The sequence below is a fragment of the Trichoplax adhaerens genome, genomic scaffold, assembly GCF_000150275.1.
Source record: "Trichoplax adhaerens TRIADscaffold_9 genomic scaffold, whole genome shotgun sequence".
Classification (NCBI taxonomy): domain Eukaryota; kingdom Metazoa; phylum Placozoa; class Uniplacotomia; order Trichoplacea; family Trichoplacidae; genus Trichoplax; species Trichoplax adhaerens.
The window spans coordinates 2,339,919-2,355,872 of record NW_002060951.1 but is presented as its reverse complement, the minus strand read 5'-3'; the positions used below and the strand labels follow the sequence as shown (position 1 = coordinate 2,355,872).

At 34.5% G+C, this 15,954-nt stretch overlaps 3 protein-coding genes across 3 annotated transcripts; 1 reads left to right on the top strand and 2 right to left on the bottom strand.

Annotated features, from left to right (window-relative positions):
* Positions 1 to 1,618: 1,618 nt before the first annotated feature.
* Positions 1,619 to 5,481, bottom strand: TRIADDRAFT_64160 (uncharacterized protein; the record flags this gene model as incomplete). Its single annotated transcript, XM_002114953.1, has 14 exons — positions 1,619 to 1,753; positions 1,817 to 2,005; positions 2,129 to 2,255; positions 2,319 to 2,435; positions 2,505 to 2,716; positions 2,828 to 2,969; positions 3,048 to 3,245; positions 3,338 to 3,573; positions 3,733 to 4,011; positions 4,111 to 4,221; positions 4,319 to 4,444; positions 4,605 to 4,727; positions 4,821 to 4,924; positions 5,010 to 5,481. 14 exons carry the CDS (start codon positions 5,479 to 5,481, stop codon positions 1,619 to 1,621), a joined length of 2,571 nt encoding a protein of 856 aa, XP_002114989.1.
* Positions 5,482 to 7,418: 1,937 nt separating this feature from the next.
* On the top strand, positions 7,419 to 9,439 carry TRIADDRAFT_64159 (uncharacterized protein; the record flags this gene model as incomplete). Its single annotated transcript, XM_002115131.1, has 5 exons — positions 7,419 to 7,549; positions 8,030 to 8,126; positions 8,439 to 8,701; positions 8,871 to 8,937; positions 9,152 to 9,439. The coding sequence occupies 5 exons, from the start codon at positions 7,419 to 7,421 to the stop codon at positions 9,437 to 9,439; spliced, it is 846 nt and encodes a 281-aa protein (XP_002115167.1).
* A 2,868-nt stretch (positions 9,440 to 12,307) lies between these two features.
* TRIADDRAFT_59051 (uncharacterized protein) lies at positions 12,308 to 14,653 on the bottom strand (the record flags this gene model as incomplete). The annotated part of the gene is made up of 4 exons (XM_002114952.1): positions 12,308 to 12,864; positions 12,942 to 13,098; positions 13,416 to 13,595; positions 14,573 to 14,653. The coding sequence occupies 4 exons, from the start codon at positions 14,651 to 14,653 to the stop codon at positions 12,308 to 12,310; spliced, it is 975 nt and encodes a 324-aa protein (XP_002114988.1).
* Between the last annotated feature and the right edge of the window lie 1,301 nt (positions 14,654 to 15,954).

Sequence of the window (15,954 nt, the reverse complement as noted above, 5' to 3'; positions counted from 1 at the left end):
GGATATGTACTGTACAGTACATGGTACAGTCACTACAGTGTACACTACTTCAGTAGTATCGTATTCTACTGTACAACAGTGGACACCTTTTTTTACTGTGCGGTACAGTACAAAAATTTCACTAGCCTGGGAGTCACGTCTACAGTACAGTACAGTACAGTACTGTACGCCTAGGCGGCCTAGCACAATAAAACCTACAGTACTGTACTGTAGATGCAGGCGCGGTCTTTGGTCTCTTGTACTGTACACTGTACAGTACAGTACTGAAGGCCGGCCGAATGTCCCTCCGTCTCGAACCAAGCTAGTGCTAGTTACACCTGTCGAAGGTTTGTACATTGAGGCAGCAGCAGGCTAGAACTTGTCAAGCTGCAAATACGCTTATTATGTACTATACTTTTTATTATCACCTTGGCATAGTGGGCAGAGCTCCAAACAATGATTTTCCACCCAATATGTACAGATTAAGATTTAAACTACTATACAGTACAGTAGTTTAAATCTTAATCAAACTTTATGAAACTTGGTATTAGGTTCAGTAGAGGCAAGAGAATAGATAGAGCTGCTTCAGCGATGAATATTGTACAGTGTACTGTACAGTAGTACCAGGTTTTTGCAAGCTGGGTTGGCCTGGCCTACTGTACTGTACTGAATATTCGACTAAAATTAGTGGTTATAGATTTTTAAGTAGACAAGAACTTTAATCAACATAATATAGTATAATTACGAATATATAATAGCTGCGGGAAGATTATAACTACTGTAAATTAAAACGACTTACTGCACAGTACAGTACAGTATGCCTTTGAAACGGAATACTGTACTGTACTGTACAGTATACCGTAGTTGTAAAGATAACAATAAAATAAGACTTTAAGACTTGTTTGTGTTACTAAGGGCTACTGTTCTTATAGTAAAACACAGACTTTTATGGTAAGAGATTTTCTTCGTACGTGCAGATTTGATCTTTGATACTCAGCGATAGGTGAAAAATACTACTAGCTCCATTTAGCCGGATAAAAAACCCGGATAGGTATCCCCGGGTGCAATCACTAGCTTTAACTGACGCCATAATGTAAATGATATGCAATTACCATAATCAGATGGTTATTGGTATAAGATTTGCTATTGAAAGCTTTAACATCAGAAATATTTTAAAATCAAATATATCATAAAACCTTCTACATGGTTATTACAAAAGGTCCTTTTATAATTATGATAGATTCGTATCTGCTAATTATATATTAAGCACAGCACATTATCTTCTAATAGAGATCGCACTTTTTCTTACGTTACTATGTAATGAAGAATAAAGAAATCATCTTATTTAGCTACATCATTTAAAGTATACTGACTATTGGCGAAAAGGCGTTTTAAAATGTATATACGTATAGAGAATAATTGAGGGAATAAAGTAGCATTCTAATGCTGTACTGTACTAGCAGTGACATAAATTCCATTAAGGTTTGATAATACAAATAAAATATTTAGATTAACCAGTCAAGGTCTAAACGCCGAAGGCCAATTTAATGAGTAGTCAAGATGAAGAGTAGATTCACAATGGCGAATCGAACTATTTCCAACGAAATTACTGACTTTGTATTTCCAATAATTTTTAGTGCTACTGTAGCTTTTCTCGCTTTAGTGGCGGTTCAACTGCACCGATTAATCCAGATGCAGTGTTAAAAAGGTTAATTGGGTTAGAACCATCAGTAATCAGAGTCGATTGTATTCCAAGAGACTGCAGAAGCTTAACCTATGAAAGAGGGTAGGAAAATTAAAGACATTAAATTAAAAATCTAATAATCCTGTAAAGTACCTGATTTTCTGGCCCAGCAACTGCAATTGCACGTAGAGTTTCAGAGCCAATACTTTTAACCATATTTCCGAATTTTTCGACTTCGATAATAGCAGTTTGTTTGGATTTTGAAATTTCCAATTCATTTTGCTCTCTAACGTATTTAATTTCGGCTTCGCGAGCGTGAGTCAAACGTTCGAGTTCAGCTGTCTGTAGTTTTAATCCCAGAAAAATTATGGTCATTTTGATATCTAATTCTAGGTGAAGTATTCGCTTTACAGTATACGCGTATATTCACATTACTAGTGGTATATCGCATTATGCTATAAGTACCGTTTCGATATTTAGGGCTTCGGCTTTGAGTTTTGCTTGTTCAACTGCGGCTTCGCCCTCAATTCTAGCTGCTTCAGCTCTAGACTGAGCCTCGGCTTTCGCTTGACCACTAGACTCTACAGCAGCGCTATAGTAAAGTGTGTGTTAGATTTTGTAACATTCTACTAATGGTTAGTAGTATTTTCAATACCTTTGAGCCTGTAATTCTAAGAGATTTTTCCTAGATCTCTCAGCTTCCGCCTCATCGCTTATCTTCTGCCGCTCCAAACGACCCTTCGCTTCCTGCTCGAGTCTTTGAGCTTCATGCCTGATATAGACGAGATTTTAATCAGTTTCTTCTAAATAAGTTACAAAGTTTGGCCGTTACTGAGGATACCTAGCTGCAGCCTCCTGGGAATTTGTTGTAATTTCAATAGCTAACTGTACAGATTTTTGAAGGGCATCTCTGGTTCTTTGATCTACTGGTTCTGCAGACTGTATATCTATGCTTGTAATTGCTAAGTTATTAGCAGGAAAGATAAAACGACTACCAAGCTTCCGATCGCTATCGTATCCAAAAACTGCAGCACAGATGATTTTTGCCGAATTCTATAACATTTCGTTATTGCTTACAATTACTATCACGTATCACGAGTCATTAAATCTTAATTTCTTAAAAATTTTGATAACGTTTTACGTTCACCCATGCAAAAAAATTACCTTATGGAAATCATCAAATTGTACACTGGCAACTGCCCCTCGAATTCTTGATGCAATCGCTTTACAAGCATCTCCAATAAAGTCCGGGACTGCAAAAAGCTTTGCTAAACTAGTTTGAGTTTTATCAGATATTTCAAAATGCCTACAATCGTTGTTAAATCTTTAGTAACGCGTTCTCTAAACGTGTAACATAATGAATCAGAAAATTTAACTGATTTACCAATTATAAGCCAACTGTAATTGCAGCCTGGCGTGATCTGCTGTTTCAATAGTAAGCACATCAGTACAGAAATCCGGCCCCAGTAAAAGACATAAGGATTTAATCTGGTTAGGTCTTTTCGGTTTACCACCAGATAAGCTAATCTGCGTAAACTGTTCGTCGGGGCGGAGCATGACCAAGTCTGGTCCAAGAACTACCCTAAATATACAACAAGAAATTACGTAATAAAGAATGCAATTGCTTTAATTGGCGGAAGTTAATATCAATATAAATACGAAGCATTACGGTACCTCGCTTTTTTTTCCTTATAATCATAAATTTGTACCGCCGCATTATGTGGCACTCTGAACGTGACAACCTTAGTTTTGTCACGTTTAGCTGAAGAAGTTTTGGTTGCATAGTTTCCTCTGTCGGCAAGTGGGTCTTTATTGCTAATTAACAACTCTTCGACAGTTGGTGGTAATTCTTTAGACCATAATTCCTCATCTTGAGAAAGCATATAAGTTTTGCCGCATATAGACCTAACCTAACATTTTTCGAGCAAGCGAAATAAGTGTAGGATATTTAAACTAAATTACTCTAAGCGTAATACGAGAATTTGCTACCAAATCGCAGCGACGTTCAAAGATATTTATATAACGAATACAAGAATGATATAAAAATATGTAGTCTATGCTAATATTACCTTGCCTGATTTTACGTCGCGGACATAAATACCTTCATTTTCATCCAGAGGAATAGCTTTCCTTTTCGATACAACGTCAACCTCAACTGGTGGTACATATTCCATAGGACCACGGATCATCCACCTATCACCAGGCTTACGAGGGGTCTTATTATCTTCTGTATCAAGAAATTCTTCTTTAGCCTTAAGTATCAATCCTTCATCTTCACCAAGAACATACACATTTTGAATTCCACTCTCAAGGCGTTCATTTGGTTGTAAGAAAAACGACTTTTCACCCTAAAAAGCAAATACGCGTATTAATATAAAGTTAAATAACTATGCCGATCGTTTGCTTTGCATTATGATCTTACATGCAATATTAATTAAGTTACTAACTTTGATTAGCTTTTTTTGACCAAGTTGTGGTTTCCCGTTGGCGCCGACGGGATCTAGGATAACTGCATACTGTCGATTGGTTAAGGTAGTGATATCTACCACTCCTACAACCTAATGAATAAGAAATTTTCCGTTATTTAAATAGCCAATAGAGGTGAAGAATTTAAAAAATAAATATCAACTCCGTATGAATCAAAGTAAGTACGACCTCTTCGTAAACATCAGGTATATAAGCTTCAGATTCAACCATGGTAACAAGCCATTCCTCACCATTTTTTCTTTCTATGTCGAAGCAATCACGGAAAGTGCGCATAGCACGCAGGTGAAGTGCTTTCTAGTAATGTATAAATAATAATCATGAACAGTGGTAACGAATTTAAGATTTGTTCTCTATCCACTACAGTTTGCTTGATCTAGGCCTCAATTATAATTATACAGTAGAGTAGCCAGAATGTTGCATTTTTAAAGCGTCATAGTTTAACTGTATCGAGCACCTTTTCAGTCAAGACGTAGGCATCTAATGTTCCCATTACTTCTTCATATGCACCGGGTAAGTAAGCACCCACTTTTTTAACCGTCCATTCTTCACCGGTGACGCGCTCGACACCGTTTCGATCCTGACGATTAATCAATTACGTATATCTTATTAATTAGCTAAAATATAGTTCTCTTTACAATGTAAGATATTCTATCAAGTATAAACACGTTACCGTAGTTTGTTTACGAGCTCTCAGCTTGATTGCCTGATTCGGCTGAATTATAGTAGCACGAACGGGTTCGATTACTTCTACTTCCTTTCTTGGCATATAAGTCCCTGAGTGTCAATAGAAGTCCATTCTCATTAACAGTGCAGTCATGTAAAAATCAATATTTTCATGACAATGCATCCAAAAAAATACCTGGCCCTTCAAATAGCCATTCGTCCCCGGCTACACGGTTCACTTTTGTTCCCTCTTCTTCAAAATCTAAAATAGCTTTAAGTCTAATAGCAGAGTTCGCAGCGACAACCATAAGCGGTTTGGGAGCTTGTTTATAAACTTCTCCAGGGTAAAGCGGAAATGGTTCTTGAGAAAAGCGAATTTCAAGATCTGCGTGTCGTAGCTTAGCTTGCCCGTAGGTATCAAAAACCACATTGCCATCTTTATTACGTACGACAGGGCTCTCGACAATGCAGTAATGACGTGGAGGTACTGTGACCATCTTTTCCGGTCCAAAAATTACTTTCTCATTATCCTGTCGTATGTAAGTCTTTGGTCCGTTTACTACTCGCGTCACGTTGGTATTCAGATCCATGACGTGAATATAGTAATACGGTGCAATACGAAAGATGTTCATTTCCTCAGAGGAGCGTGAAGATCCTTTCGAACTCATTTTGCTACAACCCAGAATCATATAGATGCATCTTCAATTATAGTGCCAATTTATTACTGATAAATATAATCAATTTACTCATGAATACTCATAAATACACCGCTGTTAGCAAAAGATTTACAAATAACTCCTTAATCAGTACTCATTTTACTTTTAAGCGTGTTCTACGTCGTCCACAATTACCTATTAATTACCGTACCTAAATGCTGCAATGCAACTTACGGTGCGTGCGTATACAGTATATAGGAGCTTATACCGTAGCTGGCAACAAAGAACAAATTGCTTAAATTCAGACGTAGTGTAACAGCCTAACTACAGTACGTCATATCCTGTAGATACGTACAAATCAATCATTTCTTGAAATAATGCAATTAAAACAACGCCGACTACTAGTACAGTATATCACCTACTTCATTACGCTGTATATTAACAGATTCCTGTCGTATCAATGCATTACAATGTCCCTGCCGCTGAGACTATAACTTAGCAACGGTGGTTTTGTTCTACTGTATAGTAACAGTAATACTGTATTCTGTTCTGTACTGTACAGTGGTACAGCACTGTATCTTTTTCGGACGCGGATCATGGCGTCTCATTTTTTAGCTAATTTTGATCTGATGGGCCTAACTAGTCCATAGCGAAATAGTCTAACTAGTTACTATTATGTATGCAACTTGCTACATGGATGATTCTGTATATCTATATCACGAACGGCAATGTAATCCAGAATAAAAAGACGATTTTGCGTTTATTAAGGCCACTTTGACGTGTCTAACCTTGTCTAGCGTGATTGACCTAGTGTCGCAATATAACACGAATAATACATAACAGATACTAGACTGTTATAGTAATAATGACTACGCAATGTAAAGAACTGTAGAGTATTAAAATTAGGCGGATGATGTCAAACTTCTATCGATCGACTTCAAATTCATAAGCTTTCGTACGGCCTGACATTAAAGTGATATCGAAAGAAAGAAAGCTGCACTTCCGCAATCAAAGATTCTGGATGCGTATTCGATACTACGGTTTTTATCGTAATTTAGGTGAAGTATTATACTATTATTTAAAAAACGGAAACGATGAGATTAGGCTTATCTTACTTATGGTATTACAAGCTAACTCACAGGGTTGATTTATTACCTAAATTAAAGATTTTTCCTGCAGTCACCAACTTGTAAAGTGTTCTCGCAAAATGTATAGAGCAAAGAAAGAAATATTTGAGGGCTTTTACTGGTTGATATACCGTATAGTACTGTTCAGTACAGTACAGTAGCAATGTCTGCTATAAGGCAGCTCCTCTTGCTACACAACAGACACGCCCATTATTGCATCCTACCTACGCGCATGTACAGTACTGTAGATTGTAGAGTAGGACTAGATTATGTAATGTTTTATTTTTATACTAGAATTCGTATAAAATTCAGAGGATGCGCACATACGTATGACGCAGCATAGCCATTTTCTCATAGAGGGTAGACAAATCGTTGCTACTGTACAGTGTACAGTACAACATTAAGAATGCACTGTTACTGGTGTACTGTACTGTACAGTACATTACCCTGTAAATGAAATCAATCAACCAATCAAATTCAAACACGATGCAAAAAATAAAAATAGAATTCAGTACAATACTGTGTATGGAAGTAAACATACGATATGCCAATGATGCCATTCTCTTTACTATTTACTTCTGCGTACATTTTATATAACTTGTAACTTGCATGACGCAATAGAACCTTTTTGGGGCTGGATAAAAACACTTAAATAGAAGCTGCAACACCGAAATTTCTCAAAGACTGTCTAAGTACTTTGTAGAGCTTAACAACTTAATAGCCAGTATTTCGGTTTTATACACAATCAGTTAAACTCATTACCGACAGCACTCCTTATGAACTTTGTTAGTTAATGGAAAGCTGCTTTTAAGAAGAATCAATATGGAAGATTCAGGATTTTCAGATAGTAACACATGTAATTCGTCATGCAACTCTGAAGATATACCTTCACCAGTACGTAGGAAAAGAAAGCGCAATCCAAACCTGACACCCGAAGAAAGAAGATTTAATCGGTAAAATTGAATTTTCTATCTTGAAGTATATATTCAGGCAATGTATTGTAGTATTGGACGCTGTAGTTATAGTGCATCTTAGTGATGTAACGATCATGCAGTACTGTACTGTACAGTATAGTAAGATATTAGACCGCTAGATTTCTGTATCATTTTAGGCGCATTTAGTAACCAGTACAGTTACAGGTCATGTATTATAATAATTATCATTTCTACTGTACAGTATAGTCTTCATTGGCGTTCATCAAATTAAAATATTGTATCTACTATACAATTAAAGCTGTTAAAACCTAATTACTCTGCACTATATAATACGCTAATTAAGTTATTGAACTAAAAGTTAAACATTGCCGTTGTAGAAAAAAATCAAACAGCAGCCAGGAGCTGCTCTTGTTGTGCTGTGGTATATAACTTTTAACTAAAATCTCATTGTTGTATGGGAAACGATTTCATATTTTATTGAATCTTTTTTGTTTGCAGAAAAATTAAAAATCGTATAGCAGCTCAGGCAGCTAGAGATAAAAAGAAGGAGCTAATGAATTATTTGGAATCGAATGTAGATGTTTTACGAAATGAGGTAATGTATAGTACTGTACATACATTACAAGATGATAGTCATCATTAAGATACTATCCATGTTTAGAGGTTAATACCGTAGCATAAGTCTTAACATTAAAATCTAATGTGCATATATCATATTGAAAAGTTAAACAATTACTTTCTTATAGTACACCTGATATGAGATCTGCATGGAGATGTACATTACATACTGCATCATAATTGCTTAGATTAGTTACGCGTATGTGTGCTATACGAAATACAGTTACTATAACGAATTATTGACAGGACCCACTTGGCAGTTTACTAAATTACAATTAACTATTTCTAGAATCAAAAACTAAGAAATGAAAATGATATGCTTAAAATTAAAATTGAACAACTGTCGCAAGAAAACTCATCTTTAAAGAGCGAGTCTGAAATAGTCCTCGCAACTATGCAAGAATATATAGAACAATGTGACCTTATTGACACGAAAGATTTATCAGGTCCTGTTGAAATGCCTGCTGAGCCAGCAGTGCTCTACGTTTCTCCGCAGCAGAAAAGGGCATTACTTCTGTACCTGTATCTTGTGTCAGTTATAATGAATTTGAGGTACGTTGTAATTTGCATATCTTCTTATGGCAATCTGTGATTAACTGTATAAAAGTAAACTAGAATACTTTACAAATTTTTTAATTATATTTATACTAATTGACGATAACACACTTATCAGAACTATATTATAGTTATTAGTTTATCGTCCTCGATATTACGTATGTAGAAGATTTCTATCACACTCAATCGTCTTGCTGTATCCTGAACGAGAAACTATTGTAATATTTCATAAAGTAAAAATTCTGGCAGTGTTATACATTCATAAACAAACAAGCTCGCATATGCAACTGATATGATTTGCACTTACATTTTAACGATAGGCTAAAACAATTCTATAGAATATAATTGCCAAATGTGCAATGTATTTCAAATTTTTACCAATAACCAACATCTGCAACGATTGTAATAGTTCATACTCACTTATTCGAGGTTTTATTCTATTTATAGTTTGGATTGGATAATAATGAATATCTACAAGACGATACTTTCGCAGACGATTTCACATCACTATTTCACACTGAAGACCAACAGAGTTTTAACAGTAAAAATGACGTACCGAGGGAACATATTACTAGCGATGGTTACCTGAATAAGTTTTCGATGGAATTGGAAGCCGTTATGCAAGATTTAGCTCAAAATGATTATGACTATACAACCTTTATAGCTCCTAACAGTCATGAGTCCATTGGGTTACAAAAGTTAAATTACGATGGATCTGTAAATATAATTCGCTAATATCGACCCGTGATATTAGAAATACCTGGTGATAATTTCAATATAGAAACGGAATTCGTCAGGAATATGGCAACTAATACTACAAAAGTTGAATATTAACAATTTAACTATAAAATACTATATGCTTACTAATTTACTGTTTGCCAAATGTACAGTACTAAAGAGTTATTACAATATTCATTCCATGTGTTACTTCAGTAAAAATGACAAGAATAGTACATTATATTTAATCTACACATTAGCCGATTAGATGCTCTGGCGTAGTTAAATCTGGATTGCAGATATATCACCAATTGTACATTCATAATTCTATCTATAATCTGTACTGTGGTCTGTAGTTACTTTAACTGATAAATTGAAATAATAAATATTCGTATACATTACACAATACGCGTATATGGAAAATGGAAATTGAGTGTAATTGTAGCGTAGACGTTAGTAAATTTTTAAATAATGCTTGTTGGATAAATTAAAGAAAACAAATTCAATAATACCGTGAATCATAAATATTACAAAATGTGCAAACGCACTCTATGTGATGCGCTATAAAACATGGGAATACAGGTTGTAGTTATTATCAGGAGCAGTACAGCTAGAGTTTATAGTAATGGCGCTCAACTGGGTGTGTAGTAGTTGGTTAGTAACCAAAAATTATTATTATAATAAGAAAATACGCGTTAACACTGTATGGTATACAATATTATAGTATGAGTTATATTAGAATATTTAGACGAAGCTTTACGACGGACAGGCACCACCTTATGCTATTGCTTCAGTAACCATGGCTTACGTTACTGGTATATTCGTATACGAATTACAATACAGTACCTAGTAAAAAGTTATTCGATCAACGATCAATAGTTTTCAATTACGAATTTCGTCGAATGATTAATGCATAAAGTAGACATTGATCATTAGGCTTGCTATACTGTACATTTATACGAGTACCTATAATATTGGGTGGTATCAGGTACACTTGCCCTAAAGAGTAACTGCATGACCTCATTTAAGACTATTTTAAACCTCAAACAACTCTTACCAAAAGTGAAAACTCTACATTAATAATATTAAAATAACATCACTACTAATATTTAGTATAATATTACGTTTAATTTTCCTTTCATGACTAATAACTCACTGTATATTACTATAGTCAGATTGAATGGCATGCGTATATCGCTGTAGTGCAACATGACCTCAATTATTACGAAATAACTTAGTTTGTACCGCAGATTCCTGCTGTTACTTATTTACCGTCAGTTTTAGAATCCTGTTGCACAGTGATTTAAGAGAAAAAGTAAATATTATACCTATTATCCAAAATATTTTAAGAATTAAATAACTAAATTATGACCATCTGTTGCAATAATACGCTATATTACTAGTGATTGATAGATTTTCGAAATTAGTACCTGTAAAGTATTAATTACCTATACATAGATATATACTGTACTCATATACTCGTTTACTGTAGACATAAAGATACAAAACAGGATGATTTCATAATTCTTGGTAATCTTCAATGCGTTATTTTTAGAATTAGAAATTTCAATCAATCAGATCTGATCATACGATTAAAGGAAATGTTAATAGGGACTTTATTCTCGATAAATAAAAACACCTATGATACTATATCCCACGCAGTATTTGCATAGTAAATGATAAGACCAAACAGGCTCAAGCTGAAATCGATAAATTACATGAAGATGTTATAGATGGAGCGAAAACTTTTACTAACACAGGATATGTTGGTTCTGTTAAGACAGTATGGAGAATATTTCATTTTCCTTTACACGGTCGTATAATAAAAGTATCTCACAATATTTGTCTTAGTCAAGAGAGAATTTAAGAAAAGGCTTTTATTACAAAGTTTAAGAATAGTAGAGCAATAATTAACTGCTAGCAAGAATCTACTCTAAGGTATTCCGAACTCAAAGTCAAGTCTCTAAAATGTAAGAATTGCTGTCAGTAAATAAAACTTGTCTGATCAGACGTATTGCGGTACTATACTGAATTAGCATGTATGTGATCGTTCACAATATTGCATTAGCAATTAGCTCACACCGCTCACAGTGCAAATAGTTTTTGAAAGTAAATACCGCTCAGGATAGATTGGAGTACGTAGCTACTACAATTTTATAAGTAATACTGATATTTAAAGCGTTAACATCATTAAAGCTATTAAAAATTATGGCTATCACGCCTACTGTTTACTATATCGTAAGAGCAGACGTCTTCATTATATAAATTTTTAGGTCGTCAATATTTAAAATTGTATATTTATGGACTGCTATCAGACTGCTGTGGTTCACAGATATTTACTCCAATTGAACTTTCCAGTTTGATCGAAAATCTTACGGTTGAATAAGATGACGTTAATGTACATTTTATTTTTAGCCGCTGTAAGAATTACAACTAATACAATTATAATTATCAATAAAATTCGTATCGGATATTTTTTGAATTTGTACGCATAGTATGAGAAATGGAATAATTAAGAACACTACACATATGCACTAGCATTTAATAATATAAAGGTTATACATATGATACGATGAAAGTCACAAACATATCAGTATATTGGAAACTGTTATAAAATAAGATAACACGTAACAATCGCTATTGGAAAATACTAACCCCCTTGGCAACTGAATAATGGAAACTTAAATAAATTTAATCAATCATTAAGATCACTAGCAACGTTTACTGAAGAGGGGATGAAAATTAAAGTCTACTATTCAACATTAAACAGTCACATCCAAAAACAGTACCTATGATAAATTGTCCTATTTACACATTGGTTGCAACGATTTCAATTTTTGGCTAGTTCAGCAAATTTATAATATAATAATCCAAGATAAACGTAACTTAAGCAAACATACCTTTTCCTTGATACTTTGCTTTCATCTCTTGATAGTGGTCTTTTTGTATTTCATCTATTAGTTGTAATTCTTTATTTACAGCTCCTTGTAGAGTTGGATCTAATTCGGTTGCTTTACTGAAATCGCTTCGAGATTCTTCCATCTTCCATAGCTTTCTATTAGCCTTGCCTCGTCTGTAATATGCCTTAACATTATTGGGATCAATCTCCATCACCGTCGATAAATGCTCGGCTGCTTCATAATATTCACCCAAGCACAATTTACATTGAGAGTAATTCAAAAGGAACGGCAATTTTTTTAATTCTAATGCTTTGAACTCAGGTTCACCAGGTTTCTCTTTCAATAATAGTTGTTCTATGCAACCTAAAGCAACAGCGTATTTATCTGCCGCTTTAGAATATTTTCTTTCTTGATAATACTTGTTGCCTTCAAGCTTGTAACCAGGCAACGCAGCTAATTTCTCCTCAGGAGTCATTTGCCAGACTTCGCTTTTGTATTCTCCATGCTTTTCTACCTTAAGCAATTCAATTTCGAACACTAAACCTATTAAATCATATCAGTATGCAATGTTAATGGCTGTTAAAGATATTATGTTATATTGACCCATTTAATATGCTAACCAAGTCTATCTGTGGATAATTTATCTAGATCTGCATATCCGTAGCCGGAGGAAGAAGCGCAACATCTGCTACCATCAACTATTTCAGCTCCTGGATCCTTCTTTTTCTTTATGTGATCTCGTATACTTTTTGATACAAGAGGATAGCTGAGTACCAGCTAGTAAAATTAAAATCATATTAATTGCTGTTTTTCATGACAATAAGACTACATAAACGTAGTCCTTCATAATCCTAGCACTCGAACGTACGTGAAATTTATGTGATATCGATAGAAAAGTAACGACATGACTTCATAGCAGCATTATGACGTGGTATCAAGGATTTCCAAATAATTACGTGCAATTTAATTAGAGGATCAGTTAAGAGACTATAAAATTACTTTTATACTATTACAAAAGTAAACCATGAACACGTCATACATTGACGACTACTGTTTGTGAAATAAGTGAACATCGGAATGCTTCTTGGTTTCACCTCTTTATCGCAAGCAAATGATGACAGTTCATTAACAGTCATTTCTGGAATCACTTGTTCCCATATATCCAATTTAAATTGCCGGCCGTACAACAATTCAAATGGTTCTCCCATCTGTCGACTATCATCGATAACAGTTCTGCTTTCATCTAAGGTGATTGTCTTAAAATGGAAAGTCACCTACAATTATAAAATACGTAGTCATATGTATCAGGGCAAACTTGTATTTCGTAAATGCATTTATTGAGCATAATATAGTGTTCATCTCAACAGTTGTAATAGACCTACAATAATTGCTAATTTCATCTGAGAAATTTAATATAAAGTATTGCAACTGCTGGTTGTCACCTATGTGGGGTCAGTAGGGAATCGTATAAACTTAAAAAGTCTCAATGTGATATAATGTTAGTATCTCTACTCTGATAGATGAAAGCAAAATAATATTCTTTTGTCATTTCGATATTATGGCAATCTTGCATTTTAAAGTACAGAGAATAACTATCTTCGGGCATGATATTAACATGCTGTATTATTATACTGTATGTAGCAATCTCTTACTAATGGTAGTGCATTTGATAGAAATGAATCGGTAAGGTAGTTGTGTAGTTTATACACCAGCGAAAACTAGTACAGTATACACTACATTAGGTAGTGAATGTACTCGAGTAATAGCATGTTACTGACACAGTATATCAATTATCGAGCAATTCTTAGTCTGATATTTTAACTTCGTCCGTAGTTAGTGTGGTTGTAAAATACCGTTAATAGTAAAATTGATGTTAAAAGGAAGATACAGTATAAAGATACGTTCGTTGTACGAATATTTTACTGCTAAGACTTATCATACTTCGATATGCGATCATTATACGAGTATATGTGTACTTATTTTACAATACGTGCATATCTGCATATGTCATCGGAACTATGAATAGACAGTTACTATGCATAATGATAGTCATTAGACATGTTACCTATACTAGTTGGTTATGCATAATTCCAACGACACATGTCATACGAGTACACATACCGAGTTGTAGATGATTGCTCGTCTTAATATAACCGTAAAATAATAATATAAAGTGTAAAGCTATCCTATCTAATTCTTTCTTTCTCTATTGCTTTCCAAATTCGGTATCAATATCTAATTGGTTTTGTACCTTACTACCGGTGAATAACTCCAATGGAATACCATTGCCAGGTCTTATTACGGATTTCCTTACACCTTTAATATCTGGCATACCGATTGAAATTATTAATCGTTAATCACGAAGTCTAAGGCAAAATAAATTAATGGCAGATAATGTTCGAGAATATTCGTAAGGAAATTTGAACCGTCTACAGTAGTACGTCATGGACTACCGGTATACTGTACTGTACAGTGTACGGTGTACCCGAAAAAATCCATTACGACTCCAGTCCGATCGATGCAGTACAGTGTGTACTATAGTACGCTATACAGTACAATACAGTACAATACGGTACAGTACTAACTGTACACAGTGTACAGTCTATGTACTGTACAGCAATCAGCTCCTCATTTTGGGCAACAAACAGCCGTTGACTTTAGTATGACAGTGTGTACTAAAGTACACTATCTGTATGTATAGAATTTGAGGCAAATTTTGCAGCTTTACTACAATTTATTTTGCCTAATAGCACTCTAAATAGAACTGGCTCACATCAGTGTGAACCAGTTGGAATTAGAGTAAGAGTACTGTAATCTAATATAAAATTTGAAGCAAATTTTGCAGCTTTACTACAATTTATTTTGCCTAATAGCACTCTAAATAGAACTGGCTCACATCAGTGTGAACCAGTTGGAATTAGAGTAAGAGTACTGTAATCTAATATAAAATTTGAAGCAAATTTTGCAGCTTTACTACAATTTATTTTGCCTAATAGCACTCTAAATAGAACTGGCTCACATCAGTGTGAACCAGTTGGAATTAGAGTAAGAGTACTGTAAGCTAATATAAAATTTGAAGCAAATTTTGCAGCTTTACTACAATTTATTTTGCCTAATAGCACTCTAAATAGAACTGGCTCACATCAGTGTGAACCAGTTGGAATTAGAGTAAGAGTACTGTAAGCTAATATAAAATTTGAGGCAAATTTTGCAGCTTTACTACGATTTATTTTGCCTAATAGCACTGGCTCACATCGTACAGTACAGTACAATACGGTACAGTACTAACTGTACAGTCCAGCAATCAGCTCCTCATTTTGGGCAACAAACAGCCGTTGACTTTAGTATGACAGTGTGTACTAAAGTACACTATCTGTATGTATAGAATTTGAGGCAAACTTTTGCAGCTTTACTACAATTTATTTTGCCTAATAGCACTCTAAATAGAACTGGCTCACATCAGTGTGAACCAGTTGGAATTAGAGTAAGAGTACTGTAAGCTAATATAAAATTTGAGGCAAATTTTGCAGCTTTACTACAATTTATATTGCCTAATAGCACTGGCTCACATCGTACAGTACAGTACAGTACAATACGGTACAGTACTAACTGTACGGTGTACAGTCCATGTAC